The sequence below is a fragment of the Cibotium barometz genome, chromosome 14 (assembly GCF_041138505.1).
Source record: "Cibotium barometz isolate CiBa-2024 chromosome 14, ASM4113850v1, whole genome shotgun sequence".
NCBI classification, from domain to species: domain Eukaryota; kingdom Viridiplantae; phylum Streptophyta; class Polypodiopsida; order Cyatheales; family Cibotiaceae; genus Cibotium; species Cibotium barometz.
In genome coordinates, this window is record NC_141059.1 from 39,248,425 (window position 1) to 39,267,809 (window position 19,385).

At 43.8% G+C, this 19,385-nt stretch overlaps 1 protein-coding gene across 1 annotated transcript in view; it reads right to left on the minus strand.

Annotated features, from left to right (window-relative positions):
• Positions 1 to 14,526, minus strand: part of LOC147632006 (GRF-interacting factor 1-like) — a 31,871-nt gene extending 17,345 nt beyond the window's left edge. The window contains exon 1 of the mRNA XM_086808584.1: positions 13,878 to 14,526. Within this exon, the coding sequence (XP_086664710.1) occupies positions 13,878 to 13,958 (81 nt within the window). The 5' untranslated portion in view covers positions 13,959 to 14,526. The remainder of the gene's footprint in view (positions 1 to 13,877) is intronic.
• Between the last annotated feature and the right edge of the window lie 4,859 nt (positions 14,527 to 19,385).

Below are 19,385 nucleotides of genomic sequence, written 5' to 3' on the forward strand. Positions count from 1 at the left end.
TGGCTGAGGGCGGAAAACTGATTCCCATCTATAACCCCGGACGTCAGGAAGCTTCTTGTTTGTGCACTGATGGGTCTCCGTATACATAGCAATATCACTGTGTCTGAAAGTATCCTCAAAGTATCCTGCATCTATTCTAAAGGCTCCGTTGCAATTCCACACCGTGAATCGCAAGGTCTCATAGGCCGCGCACCGTCAAGCGGGCCTCCTCTCCGTAATGATGACTTGGCCATCTCTGTATACCGCCCATTTCCCCTCTTTCCTTGCCTCAAGCACACGCGGCATGTGTTCCTTCCGGTGTGCTTTCTGTGCCGGTGTAAGGTCCTCATCCAAATAAATCTTTTCCCCCTTAAGGGCCATCCTTTTGGAGAGGAAGGCTTTCTTCTTCTCAAAGTCACCAAACCTGATGATCAATATCTTCGCCCTAGTTTCATCTCTGCCTACTCCTCATGCTCTGGTAATGGGTACATCAATGGCTCCAATTTTTGTTGCAAGAGCTTTTGCATCCTCTTGGGGATTTCCCTTATCTTCCCACCCAACTACACGTACATGTAAGGCATGTGCCCGTCTCTTGGCTTCCTCTTCCAATGTAGCATTCATCACCTCTACTTTATTGACTGGTGTATCCTTCTGTTTTTTTACTACTTCAATCCATGGGTTGACTTCCTCAATTTGTTTCTTTGTGGACTTCCTTCTCACCTGCAGCCACTTTTGCCTTACATGATTCCAAAGTGCTTTGCATTTCTGTGATGTCTTTTTCGTGGTCAGCCATACATGTCTTCAAAGTGCCTTCGTACGATGCAACTGTTGTGCCAATCTCTCGGAGCATGTCATCCTTCCAGTTCTGCATCTCTTTTTTTTATTTCCGTGTGCATCAAGGCTTGGGCTAATTCCATCTCAACCCGTACTTGGGCTTGCATTTCTCCCTTCAATTGGACATATATCTCTTCCTTCAGCGTTTCGTATATCACTTTCCTTTGGGCATGCATCTGCTCGGTCCATTCCTTTTCAAGCTCATGTCGCATGGTGTTCATCTCTGTCCTTATGTGAAGCTGTAGCTCCTCATAAAGGGCCTCATCTCGTCGGGCCATCTTCGTAACCTTCGTGAGCCAGGGGACATGATTCCTTCCCTCAATCTTCTGCGGTAGGCATTTGGTGCCTTCGTGGGGGTGTGAAAGGTTGTCTCACCATCCTGTTCCTCCTCCTGGGGTTGAGGCATGTTTTCCCCTACTAGTTGCTGCCTTGGGGGCCTGAGCAAGGGTGGGTGGAAAAAGGGTGCACAACTGAGAACTGGCAATGCACCTTACTGTACCTTCTGCCCGACTGTACCTCCTGCACCTTACCGTTTGCACCTGCGCAGCCTGCCAATAGTCCTCCAGCCTGAGCAAGAGTGGGTGGGAAAAGGGTGCACAACTGAGAACTGGCAATCCACCTTATTGTACCTTCTGCCCGACTGTACCTCCTGCACCTTACCGTTTGCACCTGCGCAACCTGCCAATAGTCCTCCAGCCGTCTGCAGTTCTACCCGACAGTATCCAGAAGAGAGAGAGCAACAAATGCTTCAATCCGTCTGTGAGAGAAAAGGGGAAAGGGAGTCCAGCGCTTCAGCCCGTCGGCGAGCGAGAGAGTCCAGTGCTTCGCTTTGTCAGTAGGAAGAGAGCGAGCCCATCGGAGAGCGAGCCAGTGGCAAAAGCACGGATCACAGCAAAGAGGCAGGCAGAGACGCGCAGGTCATCTCAGCAGGCGCACATCTCAGCAGGTCATCTCGGCAGCGTGCATATCATCATGGGTGCGCACAGAGCCAATGGTCAGCAGCGCGCAGGTCAGCAGGTCATCTTAGCAGGCCCACATCTCAGCAGCACGTAGGTGATCATGGGTGCGCACAGAGAGAGAGAGAGAGAGAGAGAGAGAGAGAGAGAGAGAGAGAGAGAGAGAGAGAGAGAGAGAGAGAGAGAGAGAGAGAGAAATGAAATGAAATGTTATATTAACGTCTTCAAAAGGCCATAATGACCTATGAGACCAAAAGTTACATCATGGTGGATCTGATACAATGTCTGGATAAAAAAAACCCAGAAAATGAAAAATAAAGATGATACTACTGGCACCTAGAAAATGAAACTGGAAATGGAAGGTAAACAGAAACCCTTATAGGGTGTGAATATAGTGAGGGGGGGGTATGCTATGGAGGTGAGTGGAATATAGTGAGGGGATACAATATCATGTGGGACGGAGGGGTACACTATGGAGGTGCCTCCATCTCATAATATGTGCCGCATCGGACACTGGCGGATCTCCTCAATATCCTCTGTGGTCAGCACCCTGACTAGGTGTCTCACATGCCTCGCAAGAGAGAGAGAGAGAGAGAGAGAGAGAGAGAGAAAGAAAGATATATTAACGTCTACGAGAGGCCAAAGTCGACCTATGAGACAAAAAATAATACAACTGTGTTCTTCCGGTCATCGGAAGAAAAGAAAGAAAAGAAAAGTGTGCATGTGTCTGGATACAATTGTGAATCATCATGGATCGGTGGAGCCCATATACAAACAATATAAAGGGGGGTGGGGATGGCTAAGGCAAGATGCATCTCTATATGCTGAAGGGGTAGCCGAGCATATCTATCTCTAGGGAGAGCCCAAGTGCTATGTATAAAGGAGACCGATCGAGTGAGTGCCTCTACTACCAATGGGGGGGCAGCCATCTCTGCACGGATAATATCATGTGGTACGGAGGCCTTGGCCCTAATCATCCGAGAAATCATAGAAACCAAGGGCCTCTCCATACATCTCCATCCATCAATGCTACCAGCTCGGCTGTGGTGATCCACTGAGGGTCCCCATATCTCCACTCCATAGAGCATGGCTGAAGTGACCAAAGTGTCAAAGAGCCAGAGCTTTGTTCGAGGTTCCTAAAACTGAACCTGCGAACACATCCTCTCTAGTCTCCCCAATGCTACATAAGCTCTGGTCAATCTGGTCTCCGCTGCTCTCCTCAAGGAAAATAGTGGGCCACTAAAAACCACACCAAGGTAAGTATATGCATCTGTATACTCCACTGTCTCCTGACCATATGTAAAGGTGGGTACCGACCTCCTAACCCACTGTGCTGTGGTGTTAAACACCATCACCTTGGTTTTACCAAGGTTAACAGACAATCCACTGTCCTGTGCAAACGTGTGCAATGCATCCAAATGACGCTGCATCCCCTCTGGAGAATCTAAGATCAGCACAATATCATCAGCATACAATAACAGCGGAATCCATGTCCCTGCTAGTTGTGCTCCTCTGTCACCCTCCCGCTCTACATAGTCTGAAACCTCATCCACATAAATCCCAAATAAGGTGGGAGAAAGGGGGCAGCCCTGTTTCACCCCAATAGTGGAGTGAACCATCTCAGATATACCCTAAGTAGTACGTACCTGCCCCACAACTGTCCTGTATAAAGCCATGATTCCCCAAATCAGCTTTGTGGGCACTCCCATTTCCTGTAGTCTGCGCATCAGTCTGGCTCTAGGTACTGTGTCAAAAGCCTTGCGGAAATCCACAAAGCAACAATAAATCCTCCTGCCATATAATCTTCCCTCCTCAATAATAGCTCTGAGTGTCAAGATATGGTCAAGAGTGGAGAAACCTCTCCTGAACCCTGCTTGCCCTAATGCACGTATGCGCTCCCTCTCTCTGCCCATCTACTCAACTCCTGCTCAAGAATAGATGCATATAATCTAGCCAATGTGTGACCAATCATGATGGTACGATAATTCCCAAGAAGCATGGGATCCCCTGACTTGAAGATAGGCACAATCGTGGGCATATTCCAAGTCTCAGGAAAACCCTCACACATGGCTCGGTTAAACATCATAGCAAGAAGCTCTGCAAGCATATCTCTGGCCTGAATAAAGTGTTCTGCTACAAAACCATCATGATCATATGCTCTCCTAGTCCTCATCCTGTCAATAGCTTTCCTTACCATCTCAGCAGTAAAGAAAGCACATGTCTCTGGGCATGGCTCCGATGGGTCTGGCAGGGACAGCTGTCCTGGTGCTGTGTACAGGGATGCTGCATACTCACCCCAAATCTCTGTGGAGGTAATGGCTGGTGATGGTGAATGCTCATGGAATAGTCTCCATGCCTTGCCTGAGTCCTGACTCATAAATAATTGATACAAATCCCTCTCTAACTGACCAAGATAAGCCCTCTTCTTCCGTCGCACTAGGTGCCGGAAGGTAATCCGTGACTGTCTGTGAGAGTGGTAACACCCATGAGCACCTCTCTCTGTAATTTGATCCTCATCTCTCTGCACTCCTCATCATACCAACTGTTTTGGGGCATGTTCCCAGATCGGCTCTGTGTAGGCTGCCTATGGGGATATGCCTCTGATGCTGCAGCATGAAGCGTCTCTATCAATATCTGAGTGAGCTCATCTAATGGCCGTCCCGGCTCCTCGGCACGTAAGCGTCTGTATATCTCATCCATGTACACAGTGTCAATCTCCCTCGTAAAGGTATAACGAGTGTGTGTGGAGACTTGTCCCAATGGAGCGGTGCTGAACTGAAATGTGAGAGTGAAGGACAAGATAGCATGATCCACTGCTATTCCAACCGGCCTAGTGCCTACCATAAAATCCTGAAAAGAGGGAATGAGACTGGGCTGAGCCATAACATAGTCCATTGTACTAGCACCATGCCGTTGTGGAAAGCTAGTGAAACCGCCCGATGTCGGGAATCTCTGTAGGCCATTCAGGATGGCCAATCCATATGCAGTCCCCATGTCTATCAAATACCGCCCATACACTGTATGTTCCTCATCCTGTGAGAGTCTAGATAGGCCCATATCCCTAACATCAAGCTCCCTCAACATCTCCTCTGAGGTATCATAAAATACTGTCTAGTTATGGGCGGTCCTAGCATTGAAGTCCCCAAGGAGAATGATGTCACCATCCCTGGAGAACTCCCAAATGTCATCATCCAAAATAGAAAAGGGAGACTGCCCGCTAGGTGATGCATACACTGATGTACTAGGAGCAAAATAGCATATAGCAATGTAGAGATATCTGCCCGTCTCTGCCCTCAGTCTAACCCACATGTACGTAGCCTGCTCATCTCTGCGGACTATATGTATCAGTGGTTGTAGCTCCTCTCTAAACAATACTGCCACTCCTCTTGAGCCCCGTCCTCTATGCTCTAGACGAGTCTCCTGTCTACAAGCTGTCTCCCATCGGTATCCACTAACATGTGGCATGGACTGTCCAGGAGCCTGATGCGTCTCACAGTAGAAGATGATGTCCCTCCGAGTGAAACTATCCTCAAAAGCCCCTACATCAAGGCGTAGAGATCCATTACAATTCCAAGTAGCAACTTTGAGTGTAGTCCCATAGGTCTCGCGCCGTCATGAAGAGCACCTCTCCATAATCACCACTCTACCATCTCTATAGAAGCACTTTCCCTTTCTCTCAGGCTGCCCTTATCTTGGGCATAACTTCTTTCATGTGGGCAAGTTGCGAGAGTGTCCAAGAAATATTCCCGTCTTCTTGAGTGTAGGACGTCTCTTCAAGAAGTCCTCCTTCGCTTCCATGCAGGGGAAACGAATGATAAGTGCTCTATCCTTAGAAGATTCGCCACTACCTTCTCTCTTCTTTCCCACTCTCCATGCCTTTGTGTGCGTGGCTTCAATGCCCATCATAGAGAAGAGCTCCTTGGTTTCCCCTTCCGCATCATCACGGTCTTTTAGACCGGACACTCGTACATGTAAGGCCCGGGTCTTCCTCCTTTGCTCCTCTTCAAGGGTCATGTTGATGATGGTGGGAGTGGGGATGGGTAGCGATTCTTTACCTTTCCCTTTCTTGGCGACCTCGATCCATTTCTCCGCCTCATCCATCTTCTTTTGTGTCTTTGTGATCACCTCCGCCCATGAAGATGTCTTCTCTTTATGTTGCTCCTCCTCCTCTCGAATGATCCTCATTTGTTCCTTGATGGTATTCAGCTCTTCAATAAAGGAGGGCTGAAATTTTCCATCCTCAAGCTTGCCTTTTGAAGTGGCTTCCAACTCCTTTTTGAGGGCTGAGATTTCAGCCGCTTCACTTTTAGCATGCAATTTGGCCTCCACTAGTTCCTCCTTTAAAGCTGAAATCTCAGCCTCTTGCTTGGATGTTCTCTCTTTGAGCTCTTGGATTTTGTCAAATCCCTTCTCGAGTTTGGAGAGGCGGTTTATGATTGCGGTAACAGAAGAGTCGACCATCTTCTTGTTTTCTTTGATAATTGTGCCGAGCTTGTCCTCCACCTTCACGAGCTCCTCTTTAACTCCGGTCTTGGCATGACTTTTTGCAGAACTTCCCACAGCCAATGGACTAGAAATTAATCCATGACACCAGCGCGAAACAACAGCAGCAAGGAGAGGGGAGAGGGGGGGGGGTCAAGCCATGTAGGGGAAAGAGAAAGAGAGAAGAGATTCAGCAGAGAGAGTTATGTTGCTGCCTTGGGGGCCTAAGGAAGGGTGGGTGGGAAGAGGGAGGCGGAGGGACGGGCCAGCCCAGGGTGGGAAGAGGGAGGCGGAGGGACGGGCAAGCCCAGGCGGGAAGAGAGGTGGGCGAACAGCGAAGAGGGGGAGAGAGAGAGAGACAGAGAGAGAGGGCCGGCAGAAGCGAACAAAGGGAGAGGGGGGGAGGGGGCGTCGAGCAGGGGCGAACAACGAGAGTGGCGGGAGGCTGAAAATGCAGGGGTGGGGGAGGGACGGCGGGGCTCTGAAAACGCAGAGGGGGAGAGAGAGAGAGATGGCGGGACTGAAATCGGAAGCGAACAAAGGGAGAGAGGGGGGGTGTCGAGCAGGGGCGAACAGCGAGAGTGGCGGGAGGCTGAAAATGCAGGGGTGGGGGAGGGATGGCGGGGCTCTGAAAACGCAGAGGGGGGAGAGAGAGAGAGAGAGAGAGAGAGAGAGAGAGAGAGAGAGAGAGAGAGAGAGAGAGATGGCGGGACTAAAAACGCAGAGGGCGGAAGAGAGGCGGGCGGAAGCGAACAAAAGGAGAGGGGAGGGGGGGCGTCGAGCAGGGGCAAACAACGAGTGCACAGAGAGAGAGAGAGAGAGAGAGAGAGAGAGAGAGAGAGAGAGAGAGAGAGGAGGGGGGGGGGGCGGGGGGCGGGGGAGGGGTGGGGTGGGGTGGGGTGGCGCAGAGGGGGTTGGCATAGAGGGGGTTGCTGGCGGGAGGGGGGGCAGAGGGGGGGGGCGTCGAGCAGGGGCGAACAGTGAGTGGCGAGAGAGAGAGAGAGAGAGAGAGAGAGAGAGAGAGGAGGAGGGATGTTTGGGCTACAGGTCACGCACGAAGAGAGAGAGAGAGAGAGAGAGAGAGAGGGAGCCCAACATTTAGAAAAAAACACTTGGACAAAATTTTAAAAAAAGACAATTTGTTTTTTTTTAGAAACAAAAAAAAATCCCCGTTTCTAAAACGCGTTTCTGGCGTTTCAAGGTTTCGAAGTTTCTCAGCCCAGAAACGCGTTTCTATGTGACTATCACCAAGGCTTCCACCCTTCTATGAGTTCATGTAATCACTCACCAAGGTTACCACCCTTCCATGAGTGAATCCATCCACGGTTGGCATAGACAGAGTCCCCTGCCAACGAGATGTTAGATCACATGACCCTTGGCGTAGACATAAGTCCCCTACCGACAAGGCGTCGTGTCGACTCTACCACATGCAGTTCGTGTCGGTACTCAAAGCATACACTTTGGAGGAGAGGTGGGCTCGAGTTCACTCTACCACATACACTCCATGTTCGTACTATGACCACACACCTTGGACTCGGAGAGATAGGCTCAAGTTCACTCTATCATATGCACTCCGTAGTGATATTCTACCCACAACTTGGAAGGAGAGGTGGGTTCAAATGTAGAACATAAGATAAGAATGAGTCACATGCATAAATATCCTGGTGCTCCATGAACATATATGGAGCATATAGTTTTACAGGCATTTTGGCTGCCAATAGAAATCCATAGAAAAATCCTCAATTCATAAGATATCCATAGATTCCAAGATTTCGGTGCATCCCAAATAAAGGGAGCCAAAAACATTCTCTGTGCCAGTAAAGGGAGTGATAGAGCTGTATAGAAAGCCCATGAATCATCAGCTGGCTGTTCAGCTACTGTTTGGCATCTGTACAGCCACACGTGTGGTTGTCACATGATGTTCTTCACTCTCATAGTCCTGGCCTTGTTATGGGGCTGATTTTTGGGCTGTTTTGAGATAGTTTTTGGACAGATTTGGGACTGTTTTGCGGGATTGTTTTGTCTTGATTCTGAGAAGGGGACTTTGTGAAAGTCTCGTGTATGCTTTGTGGAAAATCCTCTGCTGTATGCACCCGCACCTTGGTTTATTGTAAAAGCTTCTCTCTGAATAAAGAAGTTCCTACGAGGGGCCGGCCGTTCCAGCTCAGTGGGCTGTTTATTTATATTTCTCGTGGCTTCCTGCCGAGTACTCTCTGTTTGCATACTTGAAGTGTTGGTCTATTGTTCCAGGTTCCCAATTTCGGTGACATTGGTACTCATCTGCATACCCTTGGCTAACAAATTGGCCTCCCTTCTACAATCAAATTGTCCATGTACAAGAGCATTGGGTAAGTAGCTATCACATAAAGCAAGGCACTCGGTGGACATCCCTGTCTCACGGATCGTTCAAGCTTCCATGGAGCAGAGAGTTTATTTCCAATGTTACATTGCGATGTTCCTTCCTCATACAGCAATACATGATATTCCTCATTTTTGGACCAAAACCCATTTTGTCTATCACTTGAGCTATAAATTGCCATTGAGCTGTGTCAAAACACCGTTTCAATTTCTAAGAGGCTGGAAGCATACCAGAGTACCAACAAATATTAATCATATAAAACACTTCATTTTTTAGTGAATCCCAATACTCAAGAAAGAACTCTACTCTAAAGCCATCTAGCCAGGAGATTTCCATTTCCCTAAACCACACAGGCATCATGCAACTTGTCTACTCTAAAAGACACTTCCATTTCTATTGCTTTCTGAGGTGTAACAATTTGGTTAACCTGCTGCAAAAGAACGCGACGTGTATGTAGGGCTTGCTACAATGGTTGTGTAGGGACAATAAAATGTACTTCTGTCTCTAGCTAATGTTTATTTTGAGTACGGTACCCATCGTCCTTTTTCAGTCTATGAATGGACTGACTCTACCTGAAAGTATGCAGATTCTTAAAGAAGGCCTTTGAAGAGCAACCTTTATCCTTAAGAGTTTTTTGTCTTCCCTAAGTAGCCAATTTGAAGCTAAGTAGCCAATTTGAAGCTTCCCTAAGTAGCCAATTTGAAGCTTCCTAGCATCATTGTGTTTCAAGAAATTTTGGGCCTCTAGAAGATCATCCTACGTTAGTCTCCTATACTAATTATACTCTATCAGTAATGTTGATTTTGCATTCAATACATTTTGCCTTTCCCTGCCCATTTACCATTTCCCATATTTTTAAATAACATCGTGGAGTCTGATTGCAAATCTGTGCGACGCCAAATCTACATCTATTTGCATGTGCCATGTAGTGCTTTATAGGCTGAATTTCAGCCTCCACCAAAACTTTGAATTGTTGATGTGTCAGGTAGTTGTTATTGACTATAAGCAATATCTTGTGAGACAAAGGTACATCATGCATAGTCATGTCAAAATACAAAGTCATCCATAAAGGGAAATGATCTGAAGTTTGCATAGAGAAGTCTATGGACATAGTACAAGTAAAAGCATCAAACTAATCTGCATTTAACATACACCATCGATCCAATTTGGCCAGTAGTCATTGACTGCATTGTGATGGAAGATATATCCTTTTCACGTAGGCATTATGTGCTTCGACAAGTCACACGCTTTCGTGCTTCGAATTACATTTTGCCATGTCCTTTTCTCAAAAGCAATCATGTGTGATCTGTGAGAGCTATTGTCTTCATAGTCTGGTGAATTATTAAAGTCACCACATAAAGAAGCATTTGTGACCCATGGATATGCTTGCAATTGTCGCCACATTTGAGCTCGGATTGCAAATGTTTGCGAAGTATATACAATTGCAAACATAAATATTTCACCATTCACCATACATTGAACAATCATCTATTTGCCTGAGGATCGTGATAGGCCAGTTGAGGTTGTAGCTCATGCCTAACCAATAGCACCAGAAAAAGCATATTACCAACATAAAAGATACGAAAACCCTTCCCTCCCAGCAAAGGAATGATGGTTGTGTTCTTGCAAGCAAACTATGTGCGGCTGAGTTCTATGTATGTAATCCCAAATCAGCCTCCATTTATTTATTTGACAAAGGCCTTGTACATTATATGTCAAACGTCTAAGTGATATATACATATTTACATGTTTTGTAATGGCAACAACGGCTCTTAAGTTTCCACCAACATGGCTGCCTAGCTCCCCGCACAGCCATGCTCAACATTAACCATAGCATCTGAATCACTTGCATTTCTAGCTACTTCATTAGTTTGACATCCACTAGTCGAAGCAACCTCTGTCCAATTGCGAAAGACAACAGGTCTTGGTCTTGCTCTTTTTTTGGGAGCCTGCCAAGCATTTGTATCTTGCTTTTTCTTTCTCCTTAGGGTTTGGCATAGGAGAACTAATGGATGCAACGTTCGTTTTGCCTTTTTCCATGTTAACATTTGAGGCCTATTGTACATTTTTTCCCTTTTGAGGTTGCCCTGTTTCGATTGCATTGGTGGTTGCAATAGCACAGTTGAACACTATGATCGCATATGACCAAATTTGCTACAAGTGAAGCAAGAGCCAGCAAATCTTCCCCATTTAAGTTTAAAAAAGACATCCTGATTAAGAACAAGATGCTGATTAAACATGATTACGCGACAGAGGAGAGAGAAGAAGAGACAGATAGTTGGTGTCAAGGTTTTCTTTATTTATATGGTACAAAAAGGTGACATGAAAGACTATACATGGTATAGGCCCTTGGTCAACCCCTTAGGGGTGACCTCTGGCCCCTACATGACTTCTGCTGACTTCTACAATTATGAATGACTGAATTATGCTGAATCAGGAATGCCATGATGACTTTATGCTTATATATATGTGGGAAGTTGCTAGTCGGTCCACTCCCATGGCTGTCGGCCTATTTGCTTGGACAAATATTGAATAAAATTCTCTCTTCAACTGCTACGCTTACTTCAATGCTGCCCACACCTGCTGGCCACTGTTTAGAACCTGGCCACCTGCTGCCTAGATGCCTGGCAGGCTGGCTGGCTGCCGACAGCTGTAAGACAGCCTTACTCGCTGCGTATAGGTCATCCCTGCCTTCCATATGCTGATGATGATGATGATGGTAATGATGCTGATGGCAATGATGCTGATGCTGATGATGATGATGATGATGATGCTACTACTACTGATGGTGATGATGTCCTAAATGCTGTCTATCTGTTGTCTTAACTGATGTCCTAATCAAGGATTATGATGTTCATGCTCAAGATTAGCCATGGCATGGGCATGCATGAGACAATCAAAGCCTTGCAGAAGTCCTAGAGGTGTTGAATCGGTACAAATTTGGAAAATGCATTGTACAAAGGTGGCTGTTTTTGGTCGAGACAGGAAAATGCAGCCAAGTGGTTCTTCAACATCAAGTATCCCGTTGGAGCTAGAATGAGGGCAGCCATGGGGTATAGTGCCCCCGGGTGGGTATCATGGGGTATGAAGCCCCCAGATGCTTAACCAAGCTGCCATGGTACAAGAATATGCAGAGGAACAAGGGGTTGCAGGTTCTCAGCCCAAGGAATGTAGGTCATCTTCCACTCAAGGAGGGGACAAGAAGAACAGGTTCACGTTCCTCAACGCAGAACATAGCATTAGAGATTGCAGCAAACCAAGGTTGCGGCAAAAGGTTTTCAAAACAAGATCCAAGTGGTCAAGAGTGCTTCAAGTTTTGGAAGAACGATGCCAAGGATGGAGTCCACATGTAGCAAGATAACAATCATCTAGAAGGAAGGTGGATTCCCATCATCAAGCTTACAAGAGGGGATGCCACATGCATGGCATGTGGACATGTTTAATCCCTAGTTTTGGCTATGATTAAGAGCCTTTTCAGGCATTGACCAGCATTTTATGGGATTTTTGGATTTATTTGTCCAAGAGACATGAGTCGTGTGGTTCTAGGGGCAATTCCATGAGCCTATAAATAGCAAGGCCTATCACAGTCATTAGTCATCTGATCCCAGCTTTGTGGGACAGGTCATAGGCCTAGTGTATCCTTTTTGGAGGCCATGTTGGCTAGGATCTATCTACATATTGATAGATATATACAGAAAACACTGCTACAGCGACGTCTCTCCCTCTTTCTCTCTGTTCATTTTTGCATTTTGCACAGTTCTTAGTACAGGCAGCTCTTCCGCATGTGACACAAGGAAGGAGATATCTTCAGGTAAAGGATTAACACCTTCATTGTACTCATTTCAACATCATATTCAAGCAAGTACACCAAAAGGTAGGAGCTCTTTAGTGGGTTATTGGGACAAGGCCGTGTCTCGTGCATTCTCTCCTCTACTCTTCAATTAGCACACCAAAGCAATTTATCATACACCTTAGCAGTGATATCAAAGCATCCGACATTGCTTGCACCCCAACCTCTAGCCCTTAAGAGCAGCCTACAGCAGTCAGCAAATAGCCCACAACAGCATTAGCTATTGTTCATCGATAAGCAAAAGACTTCTCAAACTTGGTTGTTTTGAGTGTTCTATAGATCATTTCATTATTTTTGCTACAATTTGGCAAGCTTGTACATAAAGCTATTTCGCCCCACTTAACCCAATACAGCAATCTATATGTGTGCAAGTGTCTTCTCTGGGTCGTCTCACAATCGTGGCTTGGCAGAGGACAAATCTTCCTAGAAGAAAAAATAAAGTTCAAATCTCGTGCACCCGCCTCCATCATCACTTAAACTCTATGCCTAGTACCTACTAATGTGGGATGATCCTTTTAACCTGCTTGTCTACGTCTGCGCACAATGCTGATGTGTCAGTAGTCTTCAAAAATCCTATGCAAAATGCTGACATGCATCTCCAGAACTTTTTGTGTCTTAGAAATCTTGCTTGCCTCCCACAATTGTGCTGGGAATAGCCATTGGTCGGTCAGCCTTTTGGATCACTGTTGCTATCTATACTTTACTAATCACCTTCACTTTGGACAGACAGGCCTGCCCCAACAAAGGAGAAAGTTGGGTCAATGGACCATTGCATTTATAGCCATTAGCCTCCAAGGGGCACACCCATTGTAGCATGTGTGCTCAAACGCTCATTAAGAACTAATTAACACTAATCACATCATGTTGCAAACACAAGATAATGGACCCAATCTACTACATATCGCCAAAACATGAACATATACATGCCAACGGACATGTTGCCTAGCCGTGTCAGCTTGTAATGCCTTCAGCCAGGAGGACCGCGAGCAGTTAGCAAATTCCGAAACTGAGACTATAGAAGACTACCCTCAAAGGGGGGCCGGGGCCCAACGGCTGGCGTGGGGGGCGGGGAGGGAACATGAATATATACAATGCTCAACTTGGATCTGGACTCAGATCCAAACTCTTATCATGTTAGCATTAAACCGCATTCATGAACAAAAGGTTTCTATTGATCTGCTGAGATCTGCACATTGGGGCTGCATTATTACCAATCAAAATGACTACTGTTGTAAAAATATCAATATAAATACGCTTATAGTTCTCTAAAGAATTAGAATTTGGCTAAGTAGCAGAAGGGCATACTTCTGACCTACAACTCTACAGCATGCACATAATATGAGCATACATCTAGCTTAGTCACAATGCAGAAAAAAACTTTAAAAGAAAGGAGGGAAAGGGGAAAAAAAAAACCCACCTTTTGGACGAGCTCAGTAGTGGCAGAGGAAATGGGGGGGTGGCCACCCCCTAAAAGGTTTTGAGTAGGATGCTGCTGCATAATGTAAGGGGGGCTCAGCTGACCTTCCAGAAGCTTCTTCTGTTTCAAGTTCGATGCTGTTTTGAGAGAGACACAGCAGCCTAACACAACTCTGTACAGGTGCCCACAAAGCAAAAACACAACTACATGTAAAAACACACCTACACTATTGCCCAAGAGGGAAACTGGCTACGAACCCAAAATGCCCATAGAGATCAAAAGCAGAGGAATGATGGGAAACAAAGAAGTGGGTGGTAGTGTACAAGCAGCAAAAGATTCTCCTCATCAAAGCACTCCCCACCGCCACCACCTCCCCCTTCAGCACATCATGGCACACTACAGGTTGGGTCGTTTCAACAAGGTCTTTTCTATATTATTTTCCCCTCGGGGCCCCTCCTTTTACAAGCTCGTGCTCATCAGCTCAAGCACATCCCCTTGAGCCTTTCTACCTGTGCTACCCTCTTAAATGGCCAGTTTCAACTTCATGCATGCTTCAGCCGTGCATGCTCTCTTGTTTTGCGTGCCTTACAAGTATAAATGCTTGGCTCATCAGCCTCTTCACACTAACACCCTTATCTAGGGCTGGTGTAAAAATCAATCTCTCTCTCTCTCTCTCTCTCTCTATATATATATATACCGACGTTAATACCTCTCTCTCTCTCTCTAATTTGCAAAATGTTTCCCCTCCTAAAATCTTCCTCCCCCCCCTTTTGCCCAATTCTTGACACCATACTACAAGCATGGGGTTGTATGTTTTTCATGTTGAACTGGTGCCGCAAATAACAAGAGCTGATATTTTAGTTACATTGATTAATCATGGCAATATAAGGTTAAAGCTAATGGAAGTTTGTTGCATTTACTCTCTCTCTCTCTCTCTCTCTCTCTCTCTCTCTCTCTCACAAAATGTTTCTCCTCCTAAAATCTTCCTCCCTCTCTTTTTGCCCAATTCTTGCCACCATACTACAAGCATGGGGTTGCATGTTTTTTGGTGTTGTTTTTTGTGCTTTTGCTTTGATTTTATGCTTTATTTTGTGTTTAAATTTGCTTTGATTTTGCATTGTATTTTGTGTTTAGCTTTTATATTATGAAAATTAAATGATTTCGATGCATAAAGAGGCAAATAATAGAGGAAAGATTTGGTAGATGTTGAGTGATGTTCGCCTTGGTTTTGGTTCAATCGTTTAATTTTTGCTTTCTAGGTTAGGATTAGCTTTTTAAAACGTAGGTTTAGCCTTTTTTAAATTCAAATAGAGCAAAACTAAGTAGGATTAGGAGCAATCAAGTGTGCTTAATTGGGCCTTCAATTAGAGGGCAAAATAATTAATACTTGGGTAAATCAAGAGCCCTCAATTAGGCTAACCACTCATAAATTCATTCTAAAATTTGAGCTTCAACCAATGGACTAATGAACCCTCTATTAGAACACTTGTACTGGGAACATTCCTTGACCTCTTGAGTTTTCCACATGCCACATTTGCCACTATTTCCAAAGAATACTTACCCCCCCTTGAATGAATTGAGTTGCATAGTTCTCAATGTACTTTTATAGACATTATCTCATCATTGTTGCCTTCCAATGTTACATTATCCATAATTGATGGGCAAGAATATCCTTGGTAGCTAATGTTGTAACTAGCAACCCAGCATTTATATTCCACATTTCTACCAATTATTCCCTTTTTTCCCAGATCTTGTTGAACCCAAATACATTTCTCTTTTAGGAGGATGAATCAAGGCCTCTAATTGAGGTGGACGACTAGTACTGCATTTAATAAGTTGAGCTGATTACTGTCCAACTAGAAAATGGAATGGCATACTTTAGGCCTATTTGTCCCCGTGAAGTAAGAGTGTGACACATGATGCTCTTCAACATTACACATTTCATCTTTATAGATTGTAATAATCTCAAACTATGTGTTTATCTAAATACATTCTCCTGGGTGTGGGCATCACCTTGCTCAGTGAATGCTAAAGTAAGCTTATATCTAAGATGTTGCCAACATTACTATAAGGCTAAACTAATTATTTTAGTCAAGCCAATCTATTATTGTCTCAAAGCATTCTTGAATGTTACGCAACACACTGATGTTGCTCCCTATAAATATTCTATGAACCCTTTAATTGTTGGTCGAAAATCTGCACAAAGATATACATCTTGTTATCTCACAATTGAAAGTAAGGTACTAGCTTCGTATCTGCTTTAGATTTCACAATCCAACCCTTTTAAGATAATTACAAATTTAACAAGAGCATGACAATACTTAGACCTTCTCTGTTCTTCTTCCACTACAATGCCTTTTGTCTATGTTAAATAAAGTACATTTCTTTTGTTTGTTGCTCAGTTATTTCCTAGCTTTATAACATCCATCCTATTTAATTGTACATGGAACAACATTAAAACCAACATCCTCAACTCCAAATGATTATTTGGGAGATAAATAAAAGCTCCACATTTGGAATTAGCTTTACCATGGAAGGAACTGATATTTGATGTTGCTTCACGTTCAAGGAGGAGAACGAAAAAGATGAATTGCTACTTATTTGTGTCACCCTCATTGGGTTCTCAAAGGAAGATAAATTTAAGGAAGAAGAAGTTTTTCATTTAGTTGGACCCTTAAGTATCTTAAAAGATGAAATTAACAAGCTTTCACTAGACTATATTATAGATGTCCTTGTGTGACGCCTGACTAACTAAGGTGTAACTATCCAATGCTTTATTCTAAGAGCTTCATTGCTTTTTATCATAAGAGTTTGAATAACACATCATCACATCTACCCACATTAAATATTTAAAATTAAAAGATTATTTTTCTTAACTTTTGTTCGTTGATTTTTTGTAATAGTTAGTCCCTTATTCCTATTTACATTGGCCCTATTAGGCTTTAAGGTCACCAATCTACACTTCAATGCTCTAGCTTGAGAATCGCCCAACTCAATGTGTCCCAAATAAGAAATTTTTTTTACCAAAAAAAGATTCCATAAAGATTATTTTTGTGATTCCTCTCCTCATATTAATTTTTTTTCTAAGGTTGAGCTAGAGCATCCAAAGGCTTGTAGTTTGATTTTATTGAGCAAAATATAATCTACATTAATATTATGATTTGCCCATTACAAACACAAGTGATGTATGTTAGCACTTGCTTCAAAAAAAAGATTTTTTTGTGTGCCACTTATCCCCCATACATCTCATTGCCAATCATCACTGTGTTGTTTTGCTTCTTACTTTGAGGCCCCTTAGTAGCAAGTCCTTTTGGATGCCATGCACAACCCTTCTCAATGGAAAATTGATGCATGAGATAACCGGACCACTATTGTAGGGATCTTCCTTCCAAGTGGTGCAAACATATAAAGGTATTGTTGGATTTTAAAGAACTTGTTTCACTTAATTTGTATCCCATGCATTTCTTATTCAATGAAAAAGTGATGCACAAGGAAATTCTATGACTAAAAAAGTTTTTTTATTCAACATGTGTACGCTTTTGAAAAAAAAAATCACTTGTAGTTGATACTACAAAAACATGCTTTGCCTTTATGTGCATCTTAGATATATAAGTGTTGGCCATAAAATTAAAATATGTACTTTTTTGGAGAGATGTTAGCATCGCTTTTGTAGTGAAATTGATGCTTTGTGATTTTTGATACTTAGCTTATATACCTCAATGTTCTACCCTAGATGACGCATGTGTTGTCTACCTCTAAACTCCCTCACTAAAACAGGCAACAAAGAGCACAAACATACAAAAACCATTGTGGGGAACTTATCTTGCCTCCAAGCTCAAGTCTCTTGAATCCATCCAAGCTAGCTCCTCTCCTTTCAGCTCTTATCTTTATTGTCGCCAAGGAATTTGCTTCACATTTATAACTCTCCTCACTATCCACTCTCTCTCACACAAAGTGTAGATAGGAACATGTACTAAGCAACAAAGTGACCTCTACTTTCAACTCTTTTTCAAGAGAAAAGAGTAAGTAGAAAGCTTAGATAACGCATGCATCACAAAGGGGGATTGTGTCCATTCATTGAGATTATGCCTTATATACAACTGGCCCTTCTTTACACTTGGATCCCTAAAACTCCTAAGTTAACTATATGGGCTTGGGTGTGGCTAAATTTCACATAAAGATTACAACTTTTATAGTGTCTTTTCATGACACTTATTCCTTACCGTCATGTGTATGGCGGAGAGCATCTAGTTAACCAAAAATGGGGTCAACATCCCCCCTACTTGATGCAAGTTTTGTCCTCAAAATTTGGTTATAACTTAAAAGCCTGATCACCAAGCTTCTTGAGTGTTCTCTTTACATATAGATATGGCATCCAAAAATTGGTATCGACAATGTCTTCAAAATTTTGATGGATATAAATGGCAAGTATTGAAGATGATAATAGCATTACATCTTTACTTCTTCTGTGTGGCCTTGATTCATTTTGAAGGAGAGAATGTTGGGGTTATAGCCTTCACACCATTGCTTTCATTGGTGGATAAGTACCACAATCAACTTCATAAACTTGTATGCTAAGAGCACTACTAACACCATATCCTTCACCAAGATCTAATCCATAGTAGCATCCTATGATTGCCTCTGATTATGTACTATGTTGAACATTGTAGGATAAAAGTTTAGAAAATTGTAGCTACATGGGAATTCCTTTCTCATCTTCAAATTCCAATGAGGTGGAGAGTATCTTCTCTTCATGGGCATATTGGCATGGATAACCCTCATCACTGGTATCTCATGCATGTATATCCAACCACATTCTTTTATGCAAATGAACTCTTTTCTCCATGCTTTGGCTATATGCTAGAAGCTTCAATGCGTGTAACTATGAAGAATGATGCACGTACACAACACTTACATGCATACATGTTTCCAATGCATGTAACCATGGAGAATGATGTAGATGACCACAAGTGAACACACCGTCATATACAACACTTACATGCATGACATGTTTCCAATGTATGTAACCATGGAAAATGATGTAGATGACCACAAGTGAATTTTCAACAAGTCCTACACTTATGGGTTGGCTAACCTAGTGTGCTTGGCCATGTTCTCCCATAGAGTTCGTTAACCTACCATTGTCGTTACTCTATCCACTCTCGCCTTAATGCTTTGATGGGATACGACATACATGGCTGCTTCTTCGGATTATCGACTAGACATATGCTTGTAGCTGGATTAAATGGAGTAACCTCCATAACATTTACTTTGGTTTCAATAGTGGGTTACTTGTTCAAATCATCTCTTCATAATTTGAAAGTGGTAAAGCTTGTATCATTTATTACCTTGAGCCCTGCACCACCTCTTATGATGTACTTACCACATTGATTGGGTCATGAGCTTGATCTAGAGCCAGTAACTCTTCCGGGTCTAGGGGCTTAGTGAGAAAGTCCTTTTATGGTGAAGAATAAGATGGGTGTTAGTGACATTGTTGGATGACTGAGG